This window comes from Zootoca vivipara, chromosome 12 (genome assembly GCF_965207765.1).
Source record: "Zootoca vivipara chromosome 12, rZooViv2.hap1.1, whole genome shotgun sequence".
Classification (NCBI taxonomy): domain Eukaryota; kingdom Metazoa; phylum Chordata; class Lepidosauria; order Squamata; family Lacertidae; genus Zootoca; species Zootoca vivipara.
Genome location: NC_142595.1, coordinates 451,756 through 472,208, shown reverse-complemented (window position 1 = coordinate 472,208; position 20,453 = coordinate 451,756). Strand labels below are relative to the sequence as shown.

Below are 20,453 nucleotides of genomic sequence, written 5' to 3'. Positions count from 1 at the left end.
TAAGCAAAAACAGCAGTCTACATTTGGCAGAAACAGGTTTATTATGTACAAAAATTTGAAGACTTCAAACCAAGACACAGAGGAGGGTTTTTCCTGGGATGGTGATAGAACCACCCAGAAACAGGAAAAGCTGTTCCATTTCTTGCCAAGCTGGACTCTTAAGAGAAAATGTGACATAATTATCAGCTCATTGCATCATCATTTTGACAAAGTCATTAAAACATCACTGAAGGCAGAAAGAAACTGGACACTTTCTGCTTTTCTCTTGCATACACATACTTGAAACTGCCACATGAAGAGTCAGCAGTAGATTCCCAGCTACACAGCCAAGTCACGCATTCTCACACCACTGCCTGCTCCCCCTTGGAAATTTTAGGTAAGCAGCCACATGGTAAGACGCTTGACACAGCCAGTCCTGTCTGGATTCAAAATATGATCAAGGCACTTGTAGGTTCTCTTTTCTTCTTCACTAGGACAAGTTCCTTGCAACAGCTCATCTGACTGAGCCTGTTGCAAGAGGTGAGAGATCAACACTAAGAAATTCCATCACAACACAGGAAGTGAGATGCTAGGTCTTTAAGTCTGTCTGCTGAGAAAATTATTAACACTTAAAAAACACCTTTCTAATGCTGCTGTGCATAGCCACAGGGGGTGAGGGGAGTGCACAATGTCAGCTGACCAACTAGGTAGCCCTGCTTTGATACAAAGTGCTTGTTCCTGCCACGCAAACACAGACCACTGACCAGGGGTTTATAGGTAGGGGAAGACGTTTGCATGGCAGGACGGGGCGTGCAATTGTCCTCAGAAAAGCACACCAGCTGGATCTGCACTTGCCCAGCCATTCATTTCACTCCTCGGCTCGATGCTCCTGCCTTTGGCGCTCCAGCCTAGAGTGGACACGTTCGTAGAAGAGTAAATAGGCGCTGGACGAAAGGACTTCCTGCAACGTGGTCTTGTGAACCACATCATCTGAAATCCACAGCCACTGGTTGCTGGTGGCCAGCGTGCTTTTGCAAGACGGTGGAGATCGGCGATATGTGACAAAGTGTCCTGAGTGCATGTCCCCATGGTGGACCACAACGGCCATCAGGCGGTACAGATATGATGGAGAACTGCCAAATGAAGGAAAAACACAGGAAGGCTGGTTTAGTCCAAGGCAGCAATGGTGCCCTTTGTATTGCCATGAGCAAGAGCATTCTACGGAATGGACTACTAGGCCTATTTCTAGAGGGGATCCATCCTTGTTAAGCAACAATGGCTCCATTTGCAAATTTCTTTCCATGCTCCTGTAGCAGCATCCAGACTTGAGATAAACCAAGCGGGCAAATGTGTGCTGGATCTGAACAGGTGAGGATTTCAATGCACTTTTGATACAGAGGACCCGGGCACCCAACAGAAAATATCAGTGGCAAGATGGAACATAAGAACGACTGGAGTTTTACTGGTCACTCCGAGAAAAGTTAGAAGTAGTTTCAAATGTTCTTACTTACCTACAGTCAGGTGCTGTCATGTATGGGAAAGCTACTGGGGATGTAAGGAAGGATGGAGAGCAGGTGCCATTCATAAAAGAGGACCTGTTGTTGCCCATCTGTTCAACATCTACGAAAAGACCCCAAAATCACAGTGCATCATTATTATTAAAATTGGTTGCTTGCTATTACAGAAGGGGGTGCTCCTGTGCCTGGTTTGTACAGTGTCCTTTATTTAAAGCTCTGAAAGTTGGTTTGTAAACAGCTACATGGCTGCTTTCCTATGGCAACTAAGAATTGCCTCCAGGCAACTACCATAGGCAGGGAAACTGATCCTTCTGTGGGGCTACAAATTGCTTCTGTGGACTGAGCTGCAAGGTGGCTTTAAACGAGGGGTGGCAACCTGTGAGGGACAGGGGATATCGCGAAGTCCCTCCCCTCCTGAGTTCAAGCCCATCCCCGAGCACAGGGGAAAGCAGAGAGAGTTCCGATGCCAGTGGGGAAGCAGGAAGTCGGGGCCGAGGCTCAGGCAAGGTAGAGGAGCCAGGGTCCCAGGTGGGACAGGAAGGGGCGAATAAGGGGGGGAGACCCATCCCCCCAACTCCGGAATTACGCAGAAAGAGGAGGGGAAAGAGGATGGGTCTGCCAAAGCTTTTGTGTTGGAGAAAGACGCGCCAAAAGCCATTAGGAGGTTCTGAAACCGACTGACCACATCACTCCGTGTAAATAGCAATGACTTCAGCACTGTAAATACGCAGCACCAATAAAAGAATAAAATGCAGAGCTGCGTAGCGTCGTTACTCTGAAGTAGTCCACTCCGGCCACTGTGACAGCAACCTCCTAATCCTTTTTTGGGCTACTTTGGAGTTGCCGGGATGAGCGTGTCAGAGGCGGAGAGATGGCGGCAGATCGCGGAGCAAGCCCAGCAAGAACTGCAGCAGCTGTCGCTGCAGGCGCAGGGGGAATTGAAGGCAGCTAAAGAAGAGACTAAGAAGGTCCAGGACGACCGGCTACAACTTGCAGAACAGGTGAGAGCGCTACAGGAAAGAGAGCAGGAATTAAGGGCGGTGGCGGTAGACCTCCAAAACAAGCTGGATGCAGAGAAAAACAAGGCGGGAGGGGCACCCCAAGTCCAAGTGCTGCCAGGAAGGAGAGCCGGGACCCTAGTAAGCAAGTTCAATGGAGACCCGAGGGAATATCAGGGCTTTGAGACTGAGATTGTGTATGCTCTTGAGCTGCACCACGATGAGTTCCCTGATGATGAGCACCGGGTAGCGTTTATTGTGGAGCACCTTACCGGGGCAGCCAGGGAGTGGCTAAGACCGTTAATCGCAACAAAGAATCCTTGCATGAAGAATGTCAAACTTTTTCTAGAAGGTTTGAAAACGATGTATTCGTCCGATAGTCATATGGACCAGACTAAGGAGGAACTTCATAATTTACGCCAAGGAAATATGACAGTTCGCGCGTATTGGGCGAAATTCACCATGCTGGTGCACAGATTGGGGTGGGAACTAGAGTCACCCCCAATGCAAGCGGCGTTCTACTTGGGGTTGCATGAGGAGGTGAAGGATGAGCTCTCGAGAGGTCCAAAGCCCAGTAATATGGATCAGCTGAGCAAAGCGGCTCTGGCGGTGGGGGTGAGACAGGAATCCCGGTGGAGCGACAAGCAAGCAACGCGCGCAAAGCGGGCTTGGTTCCCACGGTCGCAGGAGAAGCCACTCCCCCAACAACCCTTTCAAGCCACGCCTGGGGCCAGCCAGGACCAGGAACCCATGCAGATTGATAGCGCGCGCGCGCGGGCTTTTCAAACCCCAGCGGCGCCAAGACGCAAGGAGGGAAGGGGTGGGAATTGCTTTCTCTGCAACTCCCCCCAGCATCTCGTCAGAGACTGCCCACATCGCAGGGAGTGGCAAGGAAAGGCGGGAACGGTTGTGCCCTCCCCCACTGACGCAGTACCACAGCAGGGAAACGGGAAAGCCTGGCTGCAGGAGACAAGGGGCAGCAGCCAGGCACAGTCAGCAGACAACAGCCCCAGCCCACCCACCCGCACAGAGAGGAGCAGAGCCAGCCCACCCCTCCCAGAGCAGGAGTGGTTCTAGAAGTGACGCTCACGCTCCCAAATGGCTATCCATTGACGGTCCTCGCCCTAATTGACAGTGGTGCCTCAGCCAACTTCTTCTCGAGAAACTTTGCAGAAGAGCACCAGATCCAGCTTCTGCAGCTGGATTTTCCTCTGCACGTGGCAACCATTGACGGCAGAGAGCTGCTGGGAGGGGCCATCACTCATCAAACCCCCCCCCCATGAGAATGACGGTGGGAAGGCACTCAGAGACACTGGCATTCAACGTCACCACCATCTCAGACCCCCCCCATCGTCTTGGGCATGAGCTGGCTGGCGCGCCACGACCCCTCCATCAGTTGGCACCAGAGATGCATCACGTTTGGGTCGGACTTTTGTCTGGAACATTGCATGCAGCACCAACCAGGGGAGGGGCCTCCAATAGCCACGGTGGCCACCATGCACGTCAAAGGGGGTGAGGCGATACCCAAGCCGTACTGGGACCTGCAGGAGGTCTTCAGCGAAGCGGAGTCCGACCACCTACCCCCACACAGGCCTTTTGACTGCCAGATCAACCTGGTGCCAGGGGCAACTATACCCCCAGCCAAGCTGTACGCCATGTCAGACCAGGAACTGGAGGATCTGCGCGCTTTCATCGACAAGAACCTCAAGCGGGGGTTCATCAGAGAAAGCAAGGCAGCAGGGGGCAGCCCGGTCTTCTGGGTGGACAAGAAAGACACGCAACAGCGCCGTCTTGTGGTGGATTTTAGACGACTGAATTCAGTGACAGAGCCAGTGGCTTTCCCCATGCCCAGAGTGGATGATCTCCTGACAGCGGCACGCAGGGGCAAGATTTTCACCAAGCTAGACCTGAGGGGGGCGTACAACTTGATCAGGATCCGGGAAGGCGATGAATGGAAAACCACGATGTTCACGCCTCTGGGCTCTTTTGAATATCTGGTGATGCCCTTCGGGTTGCAAGGGGGCTCAGCATGCTTCCAGGCCTTCATGCACCACGTCCTGGGGTCCCTCCTCTTCAGGAAATGCTTGGTCTTCCTGGATGACATCCTTATCTATTCCGATGACCCAGTGCAGCATGTGAAAGATGTCAGGGAGGTGTTGCAGCGCCTGAAGGAGAACCACCTGTATGTGAAGCTGGAGAAGTGCAAGTTTCACACCAAGGAGGTGGACTTCCTGGGCTACAAGCTGTCAGACAAGGGGCTGGCGATGGACAAGGACAAGGTGCAGGCCATCCTGGACTGGCACAGCCCCAGGACGCGCAAAGATGCCCAACGCCTACTAGGCTTCGCCAACTTCTACAGGAAGTTCATCAAGAACTTCTCTCGCGTTACGGCTCCCATCACTGACTGCCTGAGAGGCAAGCAGAAGTTCAGGTGGACACCAGAGGCGCAAGCAGCGTTCGAAAGCCTCAAGAGGGTGTTCGCCTCAGACCAGAACCTGTTCCACGTGGTTCAGGACGCGCCCCTACGCGTGGAGACAGATGCTTCTGATAAAGCTGTGGGCGCCATTTTGTTGCAACTGGACGCCAACAGAGAGTGGAGACCCTGTGCCTTCTTCTCCAGGAAGTTGACCCAGCCAGAGCGAAACTACACGGTGTTTGATCGGGAACTTCTTGCGATCCACGCTGCGTTCCAGCACTGGAGACACTTCCTGGTGGGTGCCAAGCACCCCATCCAGGTGTGCACGGACCACAAAAACCTGGAGTTCTGGAGAACTGCCAGGGTGCTCAACCAGCGGCAGATACGGTGGGCAGAGTTCTTCGCGAACTTCAACTTCTCCATACACTACATCCCGGGAGAGCAGAATGTCAGGGCGGATGCCCTCTCCTGCAAGCCAGAGTACATGGAGGAGGAGGCGCCACCGGCACCCAGGCACATTTTCCCCCCGTCAGCATGGTCCTGCGGAGCAGCAGTGGTGAGCGAGGCAGAACTCACAGCACTGACGGCAGCGGATGAATTTGCCAACCGCATCTTCAGAGAACTGAGAGGGGGGGGGAGCAGGCAAAAGACTTTGCAGCACGCAGGGGGCTGCTTTTCTACAAGGGTGCACTGTACCTGCCCACCACCCAGCTTAGACGTACGGTCCTCAAGCAGATGCACGACAACCCAACGGCGGGTCATTTTGGGAGGGACAAAACCGCTCACCTAGTCATGAGACACTTCTGGTGGCCAGGGGTGCGGGAAGATGTTCGAGACTATGTACGGGGCTGTGACACCTGCCAGCGGGCAAAGGTGGTCAGAGCAGCGCCAGCAGGATTGCTGGAGCCCTTAGCCACACCACACAGGCCGTGGGAAGTGGTGTCCATGGACTTCATCACAGATCTGCCTTCTTCCAGGGGCAAGACCGCAGTGTTGGTGGTGGTGGACCTCATGTCCAAAATGTGCCACTTTATACCGTGTGCCAGGGCGGTCTCTGCAGAAGAGACAGCCAAACTGTTTGTTGACCACGTATTCTGACTGCATGGATTACCTTTAAGGGTTATTTCGGATCGTGGCCGCCAATTTGTTTCCAGGTTCTGGCGGCGGCTCATGAACCTCCTGCAGGTGGAGGTCAGCTTGTCTACGGCTCGGCACCCGCAGACCAATGGACAGGCGGAGAGGGTCAACGCCATTCTGCAGCAGTACCTGAGATGCTACGTCAGCCAGCGGCAAACGGACTGGGTGGATCGCCTGCCACTGGCAGAATTTGCCTACAACAATGCGGTGCACGTCTCCACAGGGGTGTCGCCCTTTAAGGCCAATTACGGGCGCGACCTCAGATCTTTCCCAGAGAGGGAGGGGGAGGAGGAGGAGGAGGGCCCACAGGCTGAGGATTGGGCAGAGGAACTGGAGACGGTGCACCAGCAGCTCAGAGAACACTTGGAGAGAGCCAAGGAAGCGTACAAGAAGGGGGCAGATCGCCACAGGCGACCGGGGGAGGTCATTAGGGTGGGGGACAAAGTTTGGTTGTCCTCGGAGGGCCTTCCCATCAGAGGGAGGTGCAAAAAGCTGGCGCCCAGAAGGTTGGGCCCCTTCACGGTCACGCAACAGGTCAACCCGGTGGCATACAGGCTGGCACTGCCAGAGGACATGAGGGTGCACCCAGTGTTTCATAGATCGCTGCTGTCGCCGTACAGGGAAAGTAGCAGGCTCCGAGACAGCGAACAAACCCCCGAGGGAGGGGGGGAGAGGGAAGGCAGGGAGCAACTCAATGAGGCCACGGCCATCCTGGACTCAAGGTGGGGGGTGGGGGGCCTGGAGTACCTCATGGCATGGGAGGATGCTCCACCGTCGCAGAATGAATGGGTCCCAGCCACTCAGATACAGGAGGAATTCCTGGTAGAAGAATTTCACGCCCTCTTTCCCCATAGACCCAAGCCCTGGCACATGGAAAGGGAGGGGGAGGGGGAGGAAGCACGGGAGAGCAGTTCACCATGGCGCTGGGAAGCGGAGTTTGAGGAACCAGAGGATGAGGTATGGGTGTCACCGAGATCCACCCAGTCAGAGGAAGGAGCAGATTGGCAGAACATTTTTACCCCTACCAGCTCTGACGCCACGGACTTTTTGGGATTCCCGTCCTCCCAGGCGGAAGGGGGGGGCTCGCAGGACTGGGAGGAGGTGTTCACACCAACGGGCTCGGAAGGTACTGAGTTCTTAGGCTTCCAGTCGTCACCGACACCTGGGGGGGACCTGGGGAGGGGTGAAGGAGAGCTTGGGAGGGGGGTGGATGTGAGGGACAGGGGATATCGCGAAGTCCCTCCCCTCCTGAGTTCAAGCCCATCCCCGAGCACAGGGGAAAGCAGAGAGAGTTCCGATGCCAGTGGGGAAGCAGGAAGTCGGGGCCGAGGCTCAGGCAAGGTAGAGGAGCCAGGGTCCCAGGTGGGACAGGAAGGGGCGAATAAGGGGGGGAGACCCATCCCCCCAACTCCGGAATTACGCAGAAAGAGGAAGGGAAAGAGGATGGGTCTGCCAAAGCTTTTGTGTTGGAGAAAGACGCGCCAAAAGCCATTAGGAGGTTCTGAAACCGACTGACCACATCACTCCGTGTAAATAGCAATGACTTCAGCACTGTAAATACGCAGCACCAATAAAAGAATAAAATGCAGAGCTGCGTAGCGTCGTTACTCTGAAGTAGTCCACTCCGGCCACTGTGACACAACCCTTTCGCCAGAGGGCCACATTCCCTTCTGCTTGCTAGCAATGTGGAGAGCAGATGGCAAACGGAGTGCAGCAACAGATGTTCCTTTTACCTTTGCACAGTTGGCTCCATTCCAGCCATGGAAAAGTTGGGTTTATACACATAGCCCTCTCTGTCCAGGCAAGATCACATTCCCTCCAGACACAGAGCAGGGCCAGAAATGGGCCCCACATACTTCCAGCTGGAAGATAATATTGTCCACACATCTTCCCCACATGGAGGTGGACATTAAACTTTTTCATATCTGAGACTGGCATAAAGCTAGATCTGGCTGGCCAGCCCAATTGTTAATTCCAATATAAACACACACACACACACACACACACACACACACACGTACGTCTTGACCTGCCCCATACCTGGAGTTAGATGCGACATCTGGTGGAGGGCAGATGGGTGCAGCCTTTTTGACATGGTCATATGTATAGGAAGAGCCTGCTGGATCAGGCCAGTGGCCCATCTAGCCTAGCAGCCTCTTCTCACAGTGGATGACCTCCCTCAGTAGAGGTTGAATGGTCATCTGTCAGGGATGCTTTAGCTGAGATTCCTGCATTGCAGGGGGTTGGACTAGATGACCCTCAGGGATAAGGAGCCCAGGGTGGGCCAATCATATTGACCCACAGTCTTCCATGTACCTGCCAAATCTTTTACCTCTTAGCTTCTGGAATGAACTGGCTTGCCTCTAAACCACAAGAACTAACTCCCCTGTTGGTTCTCTCCCTTCCAAGTCCTTATTCACTTTGCTTGCCTACCGGCTTTTGGGTCCAGTGATGCCTGTGGGCTGCCTGCAGGGTTGGGCTTCTGGGCGGGGAAGCAGTGCTTGTAGACGTCCATGATGAGGAACTCGCCAAATTGCACATGCTCGTTCCGTTTCAGGGGCATGCCATGGTTGGACCAGCTCAGCCTTTGCAGGTGGATGCAGAGACACTGAGGGAGCTGTGGAGCAAAATGTAAGAAAGGGGTGGAAAGGTGGCTGTGCTAGTTCCAAGATGCATGGTGGATGCCATAGAGGCAGAGGGTTTCCAGCACAGAAGAAGGCCAGAAGCCACAGAAGGCTTGATTGCCTTCGTCAACCTTGTGCTCTCTAGATGCTTTGGACTACAACTGCCAAATCCTTTGCCTCCTTAGTTTCCAGAATACATGGACTACTCCATTTTCTCCACAACTATCTTGCATGGTAGGCCGCCATAGCTGCATAGGGGTTTGAAGCAAGGTCTTCCCACCCAATGAAACACCAACCATGCCAAACTAAATCACTCTGAGGGCCTTCTGGAGGTTCCCTCACTGCAAGAAATGAGGTTACAGGGAACCAGGCAGAGGGCCTTCTCTGTACTGGCACCTGCCCTGTGGAACGTCCTCCCAACAGATGTCGAAGAAATAAGCAACTATCTGACCTTTAGAAGACATCTGAAGGCAGCCCTCTTTAGGGAAGTTTTTAATGTTTAATGCTGTATTGTGTTTTTAATATTTGATTGGGAGCCGCCCAGAGTGGCTGATGGGCGGGGTATAAATAAAATATTATTATTATTATTATTATTATTATTATTATCATCATCATTATTATTATTATTATTATATAATGATTTGTAATTCAAACTTGAACTGACTTAGTAAGTTGAGAATCTTATTTGGTAAACAAAGAAAGGAGGGAATATTTTTTTTTTTCTTTTCTTTTCCCCTCTTATATTTTAAAAGGCAAGCTGCATAAAGTGTGAAATTGCAGCAGGTTGAATTTATTGACAGCATTTTGCTAATTTGGTGTAGTTTGCATACATTATTTTGATTCTTGGTAAAGAAAATAAGAAACTGCTCTTATGGTGATCTTGGAAACTCCATGCTAAGACGGTTTTCTTACCTTCCCCAGTTTTAGCTGTTTGACAAATGTTGTTCTCTGGTTCTCCATGATTTGCCCAGTCCCTTCGGCCTGAATCTGGGGATGGGTGGATGGAGGAAGTCAAAATGAATTATAAACCAACCATGAGAAATCTACAGTATGATCACATCTTACATGTAATTAACTTGCGCAATTTCAACCTTGTGCAGTTGAAAGCTGGCTAGCTGAAATTGCGCAGATTAATTGTGCTGGGTTTTCCCAGCTCATCAAGAGCTTTTAAGCTCTCTGCCTTGCTTATCAGGCAAGTCCTGCTCAGTGTGCAGGCTCTGGGATGCTCTTGCAAGATCTCATGGGGCTGCCCAAGTTTTTGCAAGCTCTCGCAATAGCATCACAGAGCCCAGGTTCTGAGCAGGACTTGCCCCCTTGTTTGGAGGCGGGGTGGGAGTCCTGCCTGGTGCACCAGCTTCAGAAGATAAGGATGATCGCACAGGGGCGGTTTGAGTATACATGTTTTGGCATACATCCACCACCCCTGTGCATGTAGTACTTCCTAAATGCACTATATTTGATGTATCCAGGTGTAGCAATCCTGAAGCAGATGGCATAATTCACAAGCACTGCATTTTTTGCATTTTAAGCTTTACTCAAGGGTGGGGGGAGAATCCTTTAAGCTGGTCTTTCTAACCTTGGGCAGCTTACCCACATTGAAAAACCAGGATGGTGCCTAGAGTAAGACTATGGAAGGGTTGTCAGCCATTTTAAGAGCCGCAGGTGGGTCATAGTTCCTGCAACAGAAAAGGCTCCCCACCAAAACCAGCATCTTCTGCAACTTCAAGATCCACAACATCAGCCAGAAACACAAAAAACCCCAACCATCCTGTTTCTAAGCCCACAAGAGGACCAGGAAGAGAACTGAGTACCTAGGAAATAAAAGATGTATCAAGGGGCAATTGATCTGCACCAAACGCACTAGGGGAGGGGGGGGGTCACTGAAATCAAGAGACTTACTTTTGTGCAATTGGCACACAACACATCCTTGACTGACTCAGTGGAGATGAAGTGGTGGAGGCACTGGTCCAGGGTCAGTGGGTGGCCCTGTGGAGGAGGGGTGGGGGAGTAAAACAGGAAGTGTTGGCGCACGTCCTTAAACCCAGCGAGTCAGAAAAGGGCTGTGCTTGGACAGGAGGGTGCCTTACCCACAAGGTGGCAGGGATACTCAGGGAAAGGCTGTCAAAAGTGTCGTATCTGAGGGGACTCTGAAAGAAAAAGAGCCCAAATGTCTCAATCAGGATTTATAACGTAAACACCTCACTTCTCGCTCCCTCCAACTTTCATGATGATGCTCTTTGCCTGCCTGGGCAGAGAATAAAAAGATGGCGGGGGGGGGGTCCATGAAACCCTTTTGAAATGAACCCTGCTGTACCAAAGAGCAGAGTCACATACACAACTCTGCCAACCTTACCCTCTACCCCTTCCCCACCACTGGAATATGCCCCATTAACCCCACCAGAAGGTTAAAGAGGCTCCCCTCTCCTGCACAAAAGCAATACCAGGGACAACAACTCTTCAAAGCAGGCTGCCCATCCTGGAAGCAATAACTGCCCCCCCCTCCAGGAGTAATCTCAGTTGTGAGGAGCAGAGGGTCACCCCCTTGGCAGCTCCTCTTCAGCCCATCTCCCTGGGTCTTAGCGCCACCCGCCCATTGATCTCCTGCAATCTGTTTGCCTCTTTCTCTCACACAGACTTACGGACCTGGTGTTTGCAATGCTTGCAGACCATGTTGCTCGTTAACCTGCCATGAAAAGGATGCTGCAGCTTCCAGTGACTCAACACAGGAGGAGGAGGCCCTACAAACCAAAACAAAGCCTGTTCCCTCTGACTCTTCTATTGTTTGGCAAGACACGGTGACTGGTGCCCTCCCGATAATCTTGTATCTGGAAGCACCAGGAAAGGGAAGATTCCAATAGCACCATTGGGAAACCATTAGGCTAGTTTAAAGACTTTAGGTGCCAGGCAAAAATGTTCCTCTTCAACAAGGCCTTTGGCTGATAGACATCCGATGCCCTTTTAAATGTGTTTGGGGGGCGTGTATTGGTTTGTTGTTCTTATTTTTACTAAGTATTTTGTGGGTTTTATATTGCAATTTATGTTGTGAACCACACTGAGATCTGCGAATGAAGGGTGCTATACAAATTTAATAATGTGGTTAGACAAGATTAAAGAGTGATTCCAATAGTCATACACCCTTTCAGCTCCTGTCACAGTCGCCCCATGCAGATGACAAAATCAGGCCACAACCCAAAGGTGTTTGGGTTTTTATATCAGTAGTACAGTAGTTTGACTAAACTACGGGAGGCAGTGCAAGACAGGAGTGCCTGGCGTGCTATGGTCCATGGGGTCACGAAGAGTCGGACACGACTAAACGACTAAACAACAACAACAAATCAGTAGTACAAATAATATCTGCTACATTTCACCAAATCAGAAAAGTGTTTTTACCTCTTGTCCTGGAGCATATTTGCTTTTGTGGAATTTCTGGCTTCTATACAGACAAATACAAAATAAAGTTAGTTTAAAAAAAGAAAACACTTTCTACATGGTGATATCTTTACTATTGCACACAAGTGACAAGGGTGGTATCCAACTCAGTTATACTCAAGAGCAGATCCATTGATATTGATGGGCCTAATGTTAATTAACTTCAGTGAGTCCATTTGGAATTATACTTGGCTAAATACCACCCCAGGCAGTACAGAGAAGCACAACTTTGAAAAAAAAAACAGCTTAAAAGTAGAATCTTATGTAGGTCTCTTCAGCTGGGCAGCCCACCAAATTATAAGAACATAATAGGAGCCTGCTGGATCAGGCCAACGGAGGCCCATCTAGTCCAACATCCTGTTCTCACAGTGGCCAACCAAATGCCTCTTTTGGGAAACCCACAAGCAGCACAAGAGCCCTCTCCCCTTCTGTGGTTTCCAGCAACTGGAATTCAGAAGCATTGCTGCCTCCAACTAATTTTATAAACTTCCATGTCACCTCTTACTCACCTTTTCTCTAGATGAAAAAGTCCCAAATGCTGCAACCTTGCCTACAGGAAAGGTTGCTTTGCAGCCCCTGTGTCTCTTGAGTGCTCACCTCCAGCGAATGCACATCAAACAGATGCACGACTCGCGGCTGACGGTCCCATTCATCTTCCAGCGAGGAGGTGAGGACATGGAACAGCTCATGAGCATCCTACCGAAAGAACACCAGAAAGCTCAGAATGCCAGCCCAAGCTCACCAGAAAAGTAGACAACAGGGGATAATGTATGTTGCCCTTGAGGTACATTTTTGCAGCTCCCCAGAAAAAAAAATGAATCCTGAAAATTCAGCTTGCATTTTTAGATGGACCTTCAGCAAGGCAACATGGAAGATCAAGAGCCCAGGGTTCCTTCACAGCAAGTTGGGGGGAAATCTCAAACCTATTTCATGTCTAATGAGCAGAATTGTGTGCAGAAGTTCCCAGATTCACACCTTGCCACCCCCCATCAAAGGGATCTGAGGTGGCAGATCTGGGAAAGGCCTCCCTCTGCATGAGACCTCACAGAGCCACTGATTGTCAAAGACAACAATGCAAAGCTGGGCGGTCCAATAGTCTGACTCACTGATAAGGCAGCTTCCCACATATCTGCATGCAGGGGGAGAGTTGTGCCTCAGACAGAGATGCAGTGGGCAGGCAGTCTCCTCTGTGCACTGAGTGGGGGTGGTTGGCTTTCACACAGCCTTCAGCAAGTCTCAAAAGTACTCAAGGGGTGTGTGGAGGAGGGCAGAAGTGGGGTGAGGTCTGGGGAGAGTCCTAAAGGCCAGACATGGAGGTCTTAAGGTCTGCATTCAGACCCACCCTTGCAGTGAGTATTCAGACCTTTTCCCACCCACATAAAAAGGCAGTGCAAAGCAGGTAAAATAAAACTGGGAATGCCATAAATCAAGGGTGAAGAACCAGTCGCCCTCCAGGGGCTGCTGATTCCAACTCCCATCAGTCCCTGCCAGGACAGACAGCCATGGATGATGCAAGTCATAATTCACCAAAATCTGGAGGGCGGCAGGCTCCCCACGTCTGCTGTAAACAAAGCCACAATTCTTCAACGTAGCACAAGAGCCCTGCTGGATCAGACCAAAGGCCTATCTCGTCCAGCAACCTCCTTCTGACAGTGACCAGCCAAATGCCTCCAGGAAGTATCTGGAAAGGCTGCAAGTAAGACATTAGAGAGCAATAGTCCTCTCCCGCTCGTAGATGCCAAGGCTGTAGAAAACAACAGCAACAGAGAAGCATGCTCTGGTGCCTTGCACCACTCGGGTAGCTACCTGCTCTTCGAAAGAGGAGATCTGCCACCTGTACATCCTCAGGACCTCCAACAAGCAGCTTGCATCCAGGAAGTCATCTTCAGTCACCTCTTGGCAGGATAAAGCTGAATGCATCAAACACAAAATAGTCAATGCACAGAAATGAATTCACTCATCCTAAACATGTGTTCCTCTTATTCTACAGAAAGTTCTCTCCACTTGTTCAAATGGAATTAAGTAGAACCCTGCTGGATCAGTGCACAGAACCACCTTGCCCACCATTCTGCTTTCCACAGTGGCCTTTGGGAAGCCTCCAAGTGGGACACAAGCACAACAGCCTTCTCCCCACTCATGCTCCCCAGCAGCCAGTACTCGTGGGACACAGGATGCCACCCAAGACTGGAGGCAGAGCAGTCTTCCTGACTACAGCCACTGACAGCCTTATCCTCCATTAACTGCCAAATCCTCCTTTAAAGCTGTGCAATTTGGTGGCCATCACTACAACCAGTGGGAGCAAATTCCAGAAGTTTAACTGTGTGGAACTGAACTATTTAAAATTTTAAAAGATGATGCTGTTAAGGTGCTACACCCAATATGCCAGCAAGTTTGGAAAACTCAGCAATGGCCAGAGGATTGAAGAAGATCAGTCTACATCCCAATTCCAAAGAAGGGCAGTGCCAAAGAATGCTCCAACTACCGCACAATTGTGCTCATTTCACACGCTAGCAAGGTTATGCTTAAAATTCTACAAGGCAGGCTTAGGCAGTATGTGGACCGAGAACTCCCAGAAGTGCAAGCTGGATTTCGAAAGGGCAGAGGAACCAGAGACCAAATAGCAAACATGCGCTGGATTATGGAGAAAGCTAGAGAGTTCCAGAAAAACGTCTACTTCTGCTTCATTGACTATGCAAAAGCCTTTGACTGTGTCGACCACAGCAAACTATGGCAAGTTCTTAAAGAAATGGGAGTGCCTGATCACCTCATCTGTCTCCTGAGAAATCTCTATGTGGGACAAGAAGCTACAGTTAGAACTGGATATGGAACAACTGATTGGTTCAAAATTGGGAAAGGAGTACGACAAGGTTGTATATTGTCTCCCTGCTTATTTAACTTATATGCAGAATTCATCATGCGAAAGGCTGGACTAGATGAATCCCAAGCAGGAATTAAGATTGCCGGAAGAAATATCAACAACCTCAGATATGCAGATGACACAACCTTGATGGCAGAAAGTGAGGAGGAATTAAAGAACCTTTTAATGAGGGTGAAAGAGGAGAGCGCAAAATATGCTCTGAAGCTCAACATCAAAAAAACCAAGATCATGGCCACTGGTCCCATCACCTCCTGGCAAATAGAAGGGGAAGAAATGGAGGCAGTGAGAGATTTTACCTTCTTGGGCTCCTTGATCACTGCAGATGGTGACAGCAGTCACGAAATTAAAAGACGCCTGCTTCTTGGGAGAAAAGCAATGACAAACCTAGACAGCATCTTAAAAAGCAGAGACATCACCTTGCCGACAAAGGTCCGTATAGTTAAAGCTATGGTTTTCCCAGTAGTGATGTATGGAAGTGAGAGCTGGACCATAAAGAAGGCTGATCGCCGAAGAATTGATGCTTTTGAATTATGGTGCTGGAGGAGACTCTTGAGAGTCCCATGGACTGCTAGAAGATCAAACCTATCAATTCTTAAGGAAATCAGCCCTGAGTGCTCCCTGGAAGGACAGATCGTGAAGCTGAGGCTCCAATACTTTGGCCACCTCATGAGAAGAGAAGAATCCTTGGAAAAGACCCTGATGTTGGGAAAGATTGAGGGCACTAGGAGAAGGGGACGACAGAGGACAAGATGGTTGGACAGTGTTCTCGAAGCTACAAACATGAGTTTGACCAAACTACGGGAGGCAGTGCAAGACAGGAGTGCCTGGCGTGCTATGGTCCATGGGGTCACGAAGAGTCAGACACGACTAAACAACTAAACAACAACAACTGTGTGGAGAATCACCTCCTTTTGTCTGTCCTGAATCTTCCAGCATTGAGCTTTATGGGATAACTCCACTGGGTTCTAATATAACGAGATACGTTTTGGGCTCCATAGCACCTTTATAGGAAAGAACAGAGCAGTTCAGATAGATGCTGGCAATGTGATACCTATAATGCCTCTTGTGGGGATGTCCTGTGGTGTCTTCTTTTTGGACAGAAATTGTTGTTCATATTGGCTGTTTTGGAAAAATTCTTGATACCGGTACAGTACTTGCAAATGACTACACACGGTTATATTCCTATGATGTGAGGACTATCAGATAGACAACAAAAGTTAATCCTGTGAGCCCTTACAGTTGCAGAGACATATGCTGGAAGGATAAACACTCACCAGTGGTCTGAAGATCTCATTGCCTTTCTACGATTGAATGTGTATCTTATCTGGTCATTTGGATATCTTGTTGGGACATCCTACCTATGTTAATATATGTTTTGAAGAGGATTGATTGATTGTTCTTATTGTTAATGAGCCAGTTCAGGAAAGTGATTGCCCAGTATTCTTGGTATATCTCATATAATATTTGTACATAATTTTAGAATCTTAGCTTGAAGGTGCTTTTTCCCATAAGTTACGTGATGCTAAGTATTTGTAGGTCCCCTGTACTGTTTACCTTTATTCTATTGTTCTTTTTAAAACATTGTTTTCTTGTTTTGAGGTTTGCAACTGTTTTCTCTACTTATGTAACAAAATGAAATACTGTAAAGACATACAGGTGGAACCTCGGTCGTCAAATGTAATCCGTTCCGGGAGACCGTTCAACTTCCGCAACATTCGACAACCGAGGCACAATGGGTGGTCAGCAAAATCCATTGAAAAAATGGAGAAATGCACCTCCATTCCGAGGCGCGTTTGAAAACAGCAGCATTCACTTCCGGGTTGTCGGCATTCGAAAGCCAAAACGTTCAACTTCCAAAGTGTTTGCAAACCGAGGTTCCACTGTACTTGATAAAAGGAAAAGAAGTGGCCTGCTTTATGCTTCGTGTTATGCACCCAAAATAACACAAAGGGACCTTTACCTTTCAGGAGGTGGAGCAAGGTCAGGGACAGATACTGGTGCTTCCCAGACGTCTCACTCTGGCTGACCTGGTACTGAACTGTGAATCCTTCCAGCCACTTGATGAAGGACGGACAAGCAGACAGCCCCTGGAGAAGTGAGTTCATGAAGCATGTGTTTCCCAGGTTGAGAAGACCTGGCACTAGCCCTGGGGGGGAAATACATCAGTGCAATTGCTGCAACCTTCTGAACACAGCCTTCCTGCTTTTACTCTCCAGCACCTCTGCCCTGCCCTGCCCTGCCCTAAATGCTGCTCCTTGTCCTGTCATTTGCAGAACGCTCTCCCTGGTGGGCATCGCCTGACACCACCATCACACAGCTCTAGGCACCAGACAGAAATACTCCTTTTCCATCAGCCCCTTGGCTCTTAATTATCTGTGGTCTCCTGGAGTAGGTGGAATGTTTTAATCCTGCGTTTAAAAAATAGGGATTGTGTTTTAGATTTTTCTTTGTTTTATGCTGGTTTTAATGTATATGCTTCCTTTATTACAGTACATTGCACATAGTGTTGAGTTACCTTGGTAAACAAGCTCCCAATGAATTTAATAAATGAAAAATTTACTGCATGTTGTTCTGACCTTATTCTTCCATTTGTTCTCCCTCCTCCGCTCCCAAACATCTCTGTGGTCTTGCTCTTGTCACCGTGTCTTGTTTAATCTTCTCTTCTTTCTCTCTACCAGCAAAGGGAACCCACAACCCTTCAGATGTAGCTAGACTCCAACTCCCATCATCCTTGAGTGTTGGCCATGCTTGCTGGGGCTGATTGGAGTTGGGAGTGCAAAAACCTTTGGAGGGCTTCAAGTTCCCCCATCCCTGCAGTATACACTCCCACCATTCTGCATGTATCAGTTGCATCCTCCTATAGTTCATGGGTGGGGAACATCTGCAGCCCTCTAGGTGCTGTTGGTCTCCAACTGCAATCAGCATGGTCAGTGGCCAGGACGATGGGAGTTGACAACAACACCTGGAGGTCCAGTTTTTCCCATCCCCATTTTAGTTGGAAACCCTTCCACCTGAAACCAGCCCTTCTTCCTGCTTTTGATTCCAGAGTGTCCTCAAAAAGCATTTGTTCACTCTGCTTAGTCCCAATTGCTGTCTTCCTCCATTTTGCTTTCCTTCCTCAGGTTCTTAATTTTAAGACAATCCTCCTGCAGACAGGGCCTCAGTTACGGTATGTTTTAGTTTTCTGTATGGCCACCACTAGCCCTTTCAGGCACAATAACACACCTTCAAAAAAGACAAAAGGGCTCTCCTGTTGGGATTCAGTGGCCAAGGAAGACCCCAAAATTTATATGAGACTCTTTTTGTTGGGATCAGGAGATGCAAAATGCAAACTCCCCAGCCTCACTCACTCCTCCCTAGTCTCTCTCTCATTTACCTTTCCTGCGTTTTTTCCTCTCTGTGATGGGGCCCCATAAGACATAGATGCTTGCAGCAAGAGCAGCCGCAATCCCACCAATCACTCCCCAATTCTTCATTACTTTATACCTAAGAAGAAAAAAGAGGGGGTGAACCCAATATACATCTGTAAACAAACAGCCCAAAATATTACACTGCATACAGTCCATAGCTGCCAAGTTCTCCCTTTTTTTAAGGGAAATTCCATTATGCTGAATAGGCTTCCTCGTGAGAAAAGGGAAAACTTGGCAGCTATGATACAGTCGTACCTTGGTTGTCGAACGGAATCCATTCTGGAAGTCCGTTTGACTTCCGAAAACGTTTGAAGACCAAGACGCAGCTTTCAATTGGCTGCAGGAGCTTCCTGCTCTCAATTGGAAGCTGCGGAAGCTGCATCGGATGTCCAGCTTCAAAAGAACGTTCGCAAACTGGAACACTCACTTCCGGGTTTTTGCGGCGTTCGGGAGCCAAAACGGACACATACCAAGGCATTCAACAACCAAGGTATGACTGTATAGCTATAATTGGGGGGGGGGGAACCCACACATTATTTGAGTTTTTGGCAAGGACACTTTTTATATGATTTGGCATTCCTTTATTGCATATTAAAGGGAACCATCATTTTCAATACAACCCTCATCACAATCCTGGCAAATCTGGAACTATACTTGATAATCAGATAATGCTATTCTTTACTTGGACTCTCCCACTCGGCCAACATTAAGATCCCCGAGTGACCTAGGAGGTCAGGCACGGCCTTCTCTCAGGGGATTAAATGAGGAGGGAGAGACTGGGGACGGGGGAAGGTGGGATATAAACGCAGAAAGCGACGACGACGACGACGAAGAAGAAGAAGGGGGATGCCGCCCCTGAACCCCCACGGGGCCTCCTGGATCCAGACCAGCATCTTGCTTCCAAGGGCGGACACTCAGATGCCCCCTCCCCAGAAGCCTGCAGGCGGGGTGCTTCCCCCCCCCAGCACCTGGCGCTCAGAGGTAGACTGCTGCAGCACATGCAGGCTCCATTCTGCCCCCTTCACAGCCAGGCGCGACCCGACCCGCCGACTGACCTGGCCGCCCCTCCGGCCCGGAAGAGCCGCCTGGCCGCCTTCCTGCCGACCTCCTCCACCCCGCGGCGGCTCAGCAACATCCCGCCCTGAAGTGCCCCGCCTTCGTGCAGCAGCTGCTTCGGCTTCCACGGGCGGAACGAAAGGCGTCAGGCGCGCGGGGGAAGGGAGAAGGCAGCGGAACGGAAGCGGGCCAGCCGGACCCTTGCGGCGCGCGGACTCCCCAGCAACGGGCTCTCCCCGCCTATCTCCGCGCGCCCTTTGTTGCTAAGGCGCACGCCGCTCTGAGGCTCCGCCCTGCCGCCCGTGCCCTGTGCCTTGGTTCCGTGGCACAAAGCAAGCAAAATGCTGTCGCCAGTATCAGTGCCGGATTTACGTACTGTATAAGCTAAACAAGCTATAGCTTAGGGCCCCACTCTCTTGAGGGCCCCCCTAAAAAAAACTAAAGGGGAAAAAACTTGAATGTACATTTCCAAAATATAAGATAAAAATCAAATCAAATAAAACCTACACACAGTTGGAGCTTAATAATTATTTCACTATTAATATACTTCTTCTTAATTGTAGTTCACTATTAATATACTTCTTCTTAATTGTATTTCAGTTCAACAATTACTTTGATAAAATACATATTTTGTTATGTGCAAATGGCTTTAGAAACCTATTAGGTCCATAAATTACCATATAGCATATATTCAACACAGAAAACAGTGACAATTTATTGTTGACAATTTATTGTTGACAAAAGGACAGCTGGACATATACTGGTAAAGGGCCCCATTAACTTCAGTAGCTTTGGGCCTCATCAAACCTAAATCTGGCCCTGTCCTTCACTCTTGATTTTAATTGTTCTCCATATATTCCCGAGGGGAAAAGAGGAAAGCAAAAAGCGTTCCTGATTTGCCTGTGTTAGTTTAAATGCGCCCGAGGAGAAAGAGAGAGAAAAACAAAGCACTTTAAACAAAACAGAAAAAAACAGAAAATACGTTTTACTTGGGAGTAAGGTCCTAGTG

General features: G+C 49.6%; 1 protein-coding gene across 6 annotated transcripts; it reads right to left on the bottom strand.

Moving 5' to 3' along the window:
* Positions 1-22: 22 nt before the first annotated feature.
* Positions 23-19,726, bottom strand: USP30 (ubiquitin specific peptidase 30). 6 transcript variants are annotated; one of them, XM_035135735.3, is made up of 13 exons: positions 19,444-19,726; positions 18,355-18,464; positions 16,939-17,124; positions 13,907-14,010; positions 12,698-12,796; positions 12,062-12,104; positions 11,315-11,409; positions 10,759-10,818; positions 10,571-10,657; positions 9,584-9,658; positions 8,481-8,664; positions 1,491-1,599; positions 23-1,112 (listed from the first exon to the last, which is right to left on the bottom strand). In XM_035135735.3, the coding sequence occupies exons 1-13, from the start codon at positions 19,521-19,523 to the stop codon at positions 848-850; spliced, it is 1,497 nt and encodes a 498-aa protein (XP_034991626.2). In that variant the 5' UTR covers positions 19,524-19,726; the 3' UTR covers positions 23-847. The 6 variants fall into 6 exon arrangements, with proteins under 6 accessions (XP_034991626.2, XP_060138033.2, XP_088511862.1 ...); XM_060282050.2 differs by having other exon boundaries at positions 16,939-17,065; positions 19,444-19,624; XM_088655736.1 differs by having other exon boundaries at positions 19,357-19,499.
* Positions 19,727-20,453: the final 727 nt, after the last annotated feature.

Coding starts and splice junctions, on each gene's coding strand:
- USP30 (XM_035135735.3), bottom strand. CDS start 19,523: ATGTTGCTGAGCCGCCGCGGGGTGGAGGAGGTCGGCAGGAAGGCGGCC. Junction 10,658..10,758: donor GTATCCCTGCCACCTTGTGG/GTAAGGCACCCT, acceptor CCTCCTCCACAG/GGCCACCCACTGACCCTGGA. Junction 1,600..8,480: donor ATCACTGGACCCAAAAGCCG/GTAGGCAAGCAA, acceptor GTCTTTTCGTAG/ATGTTGAACAGATGGGCAAC.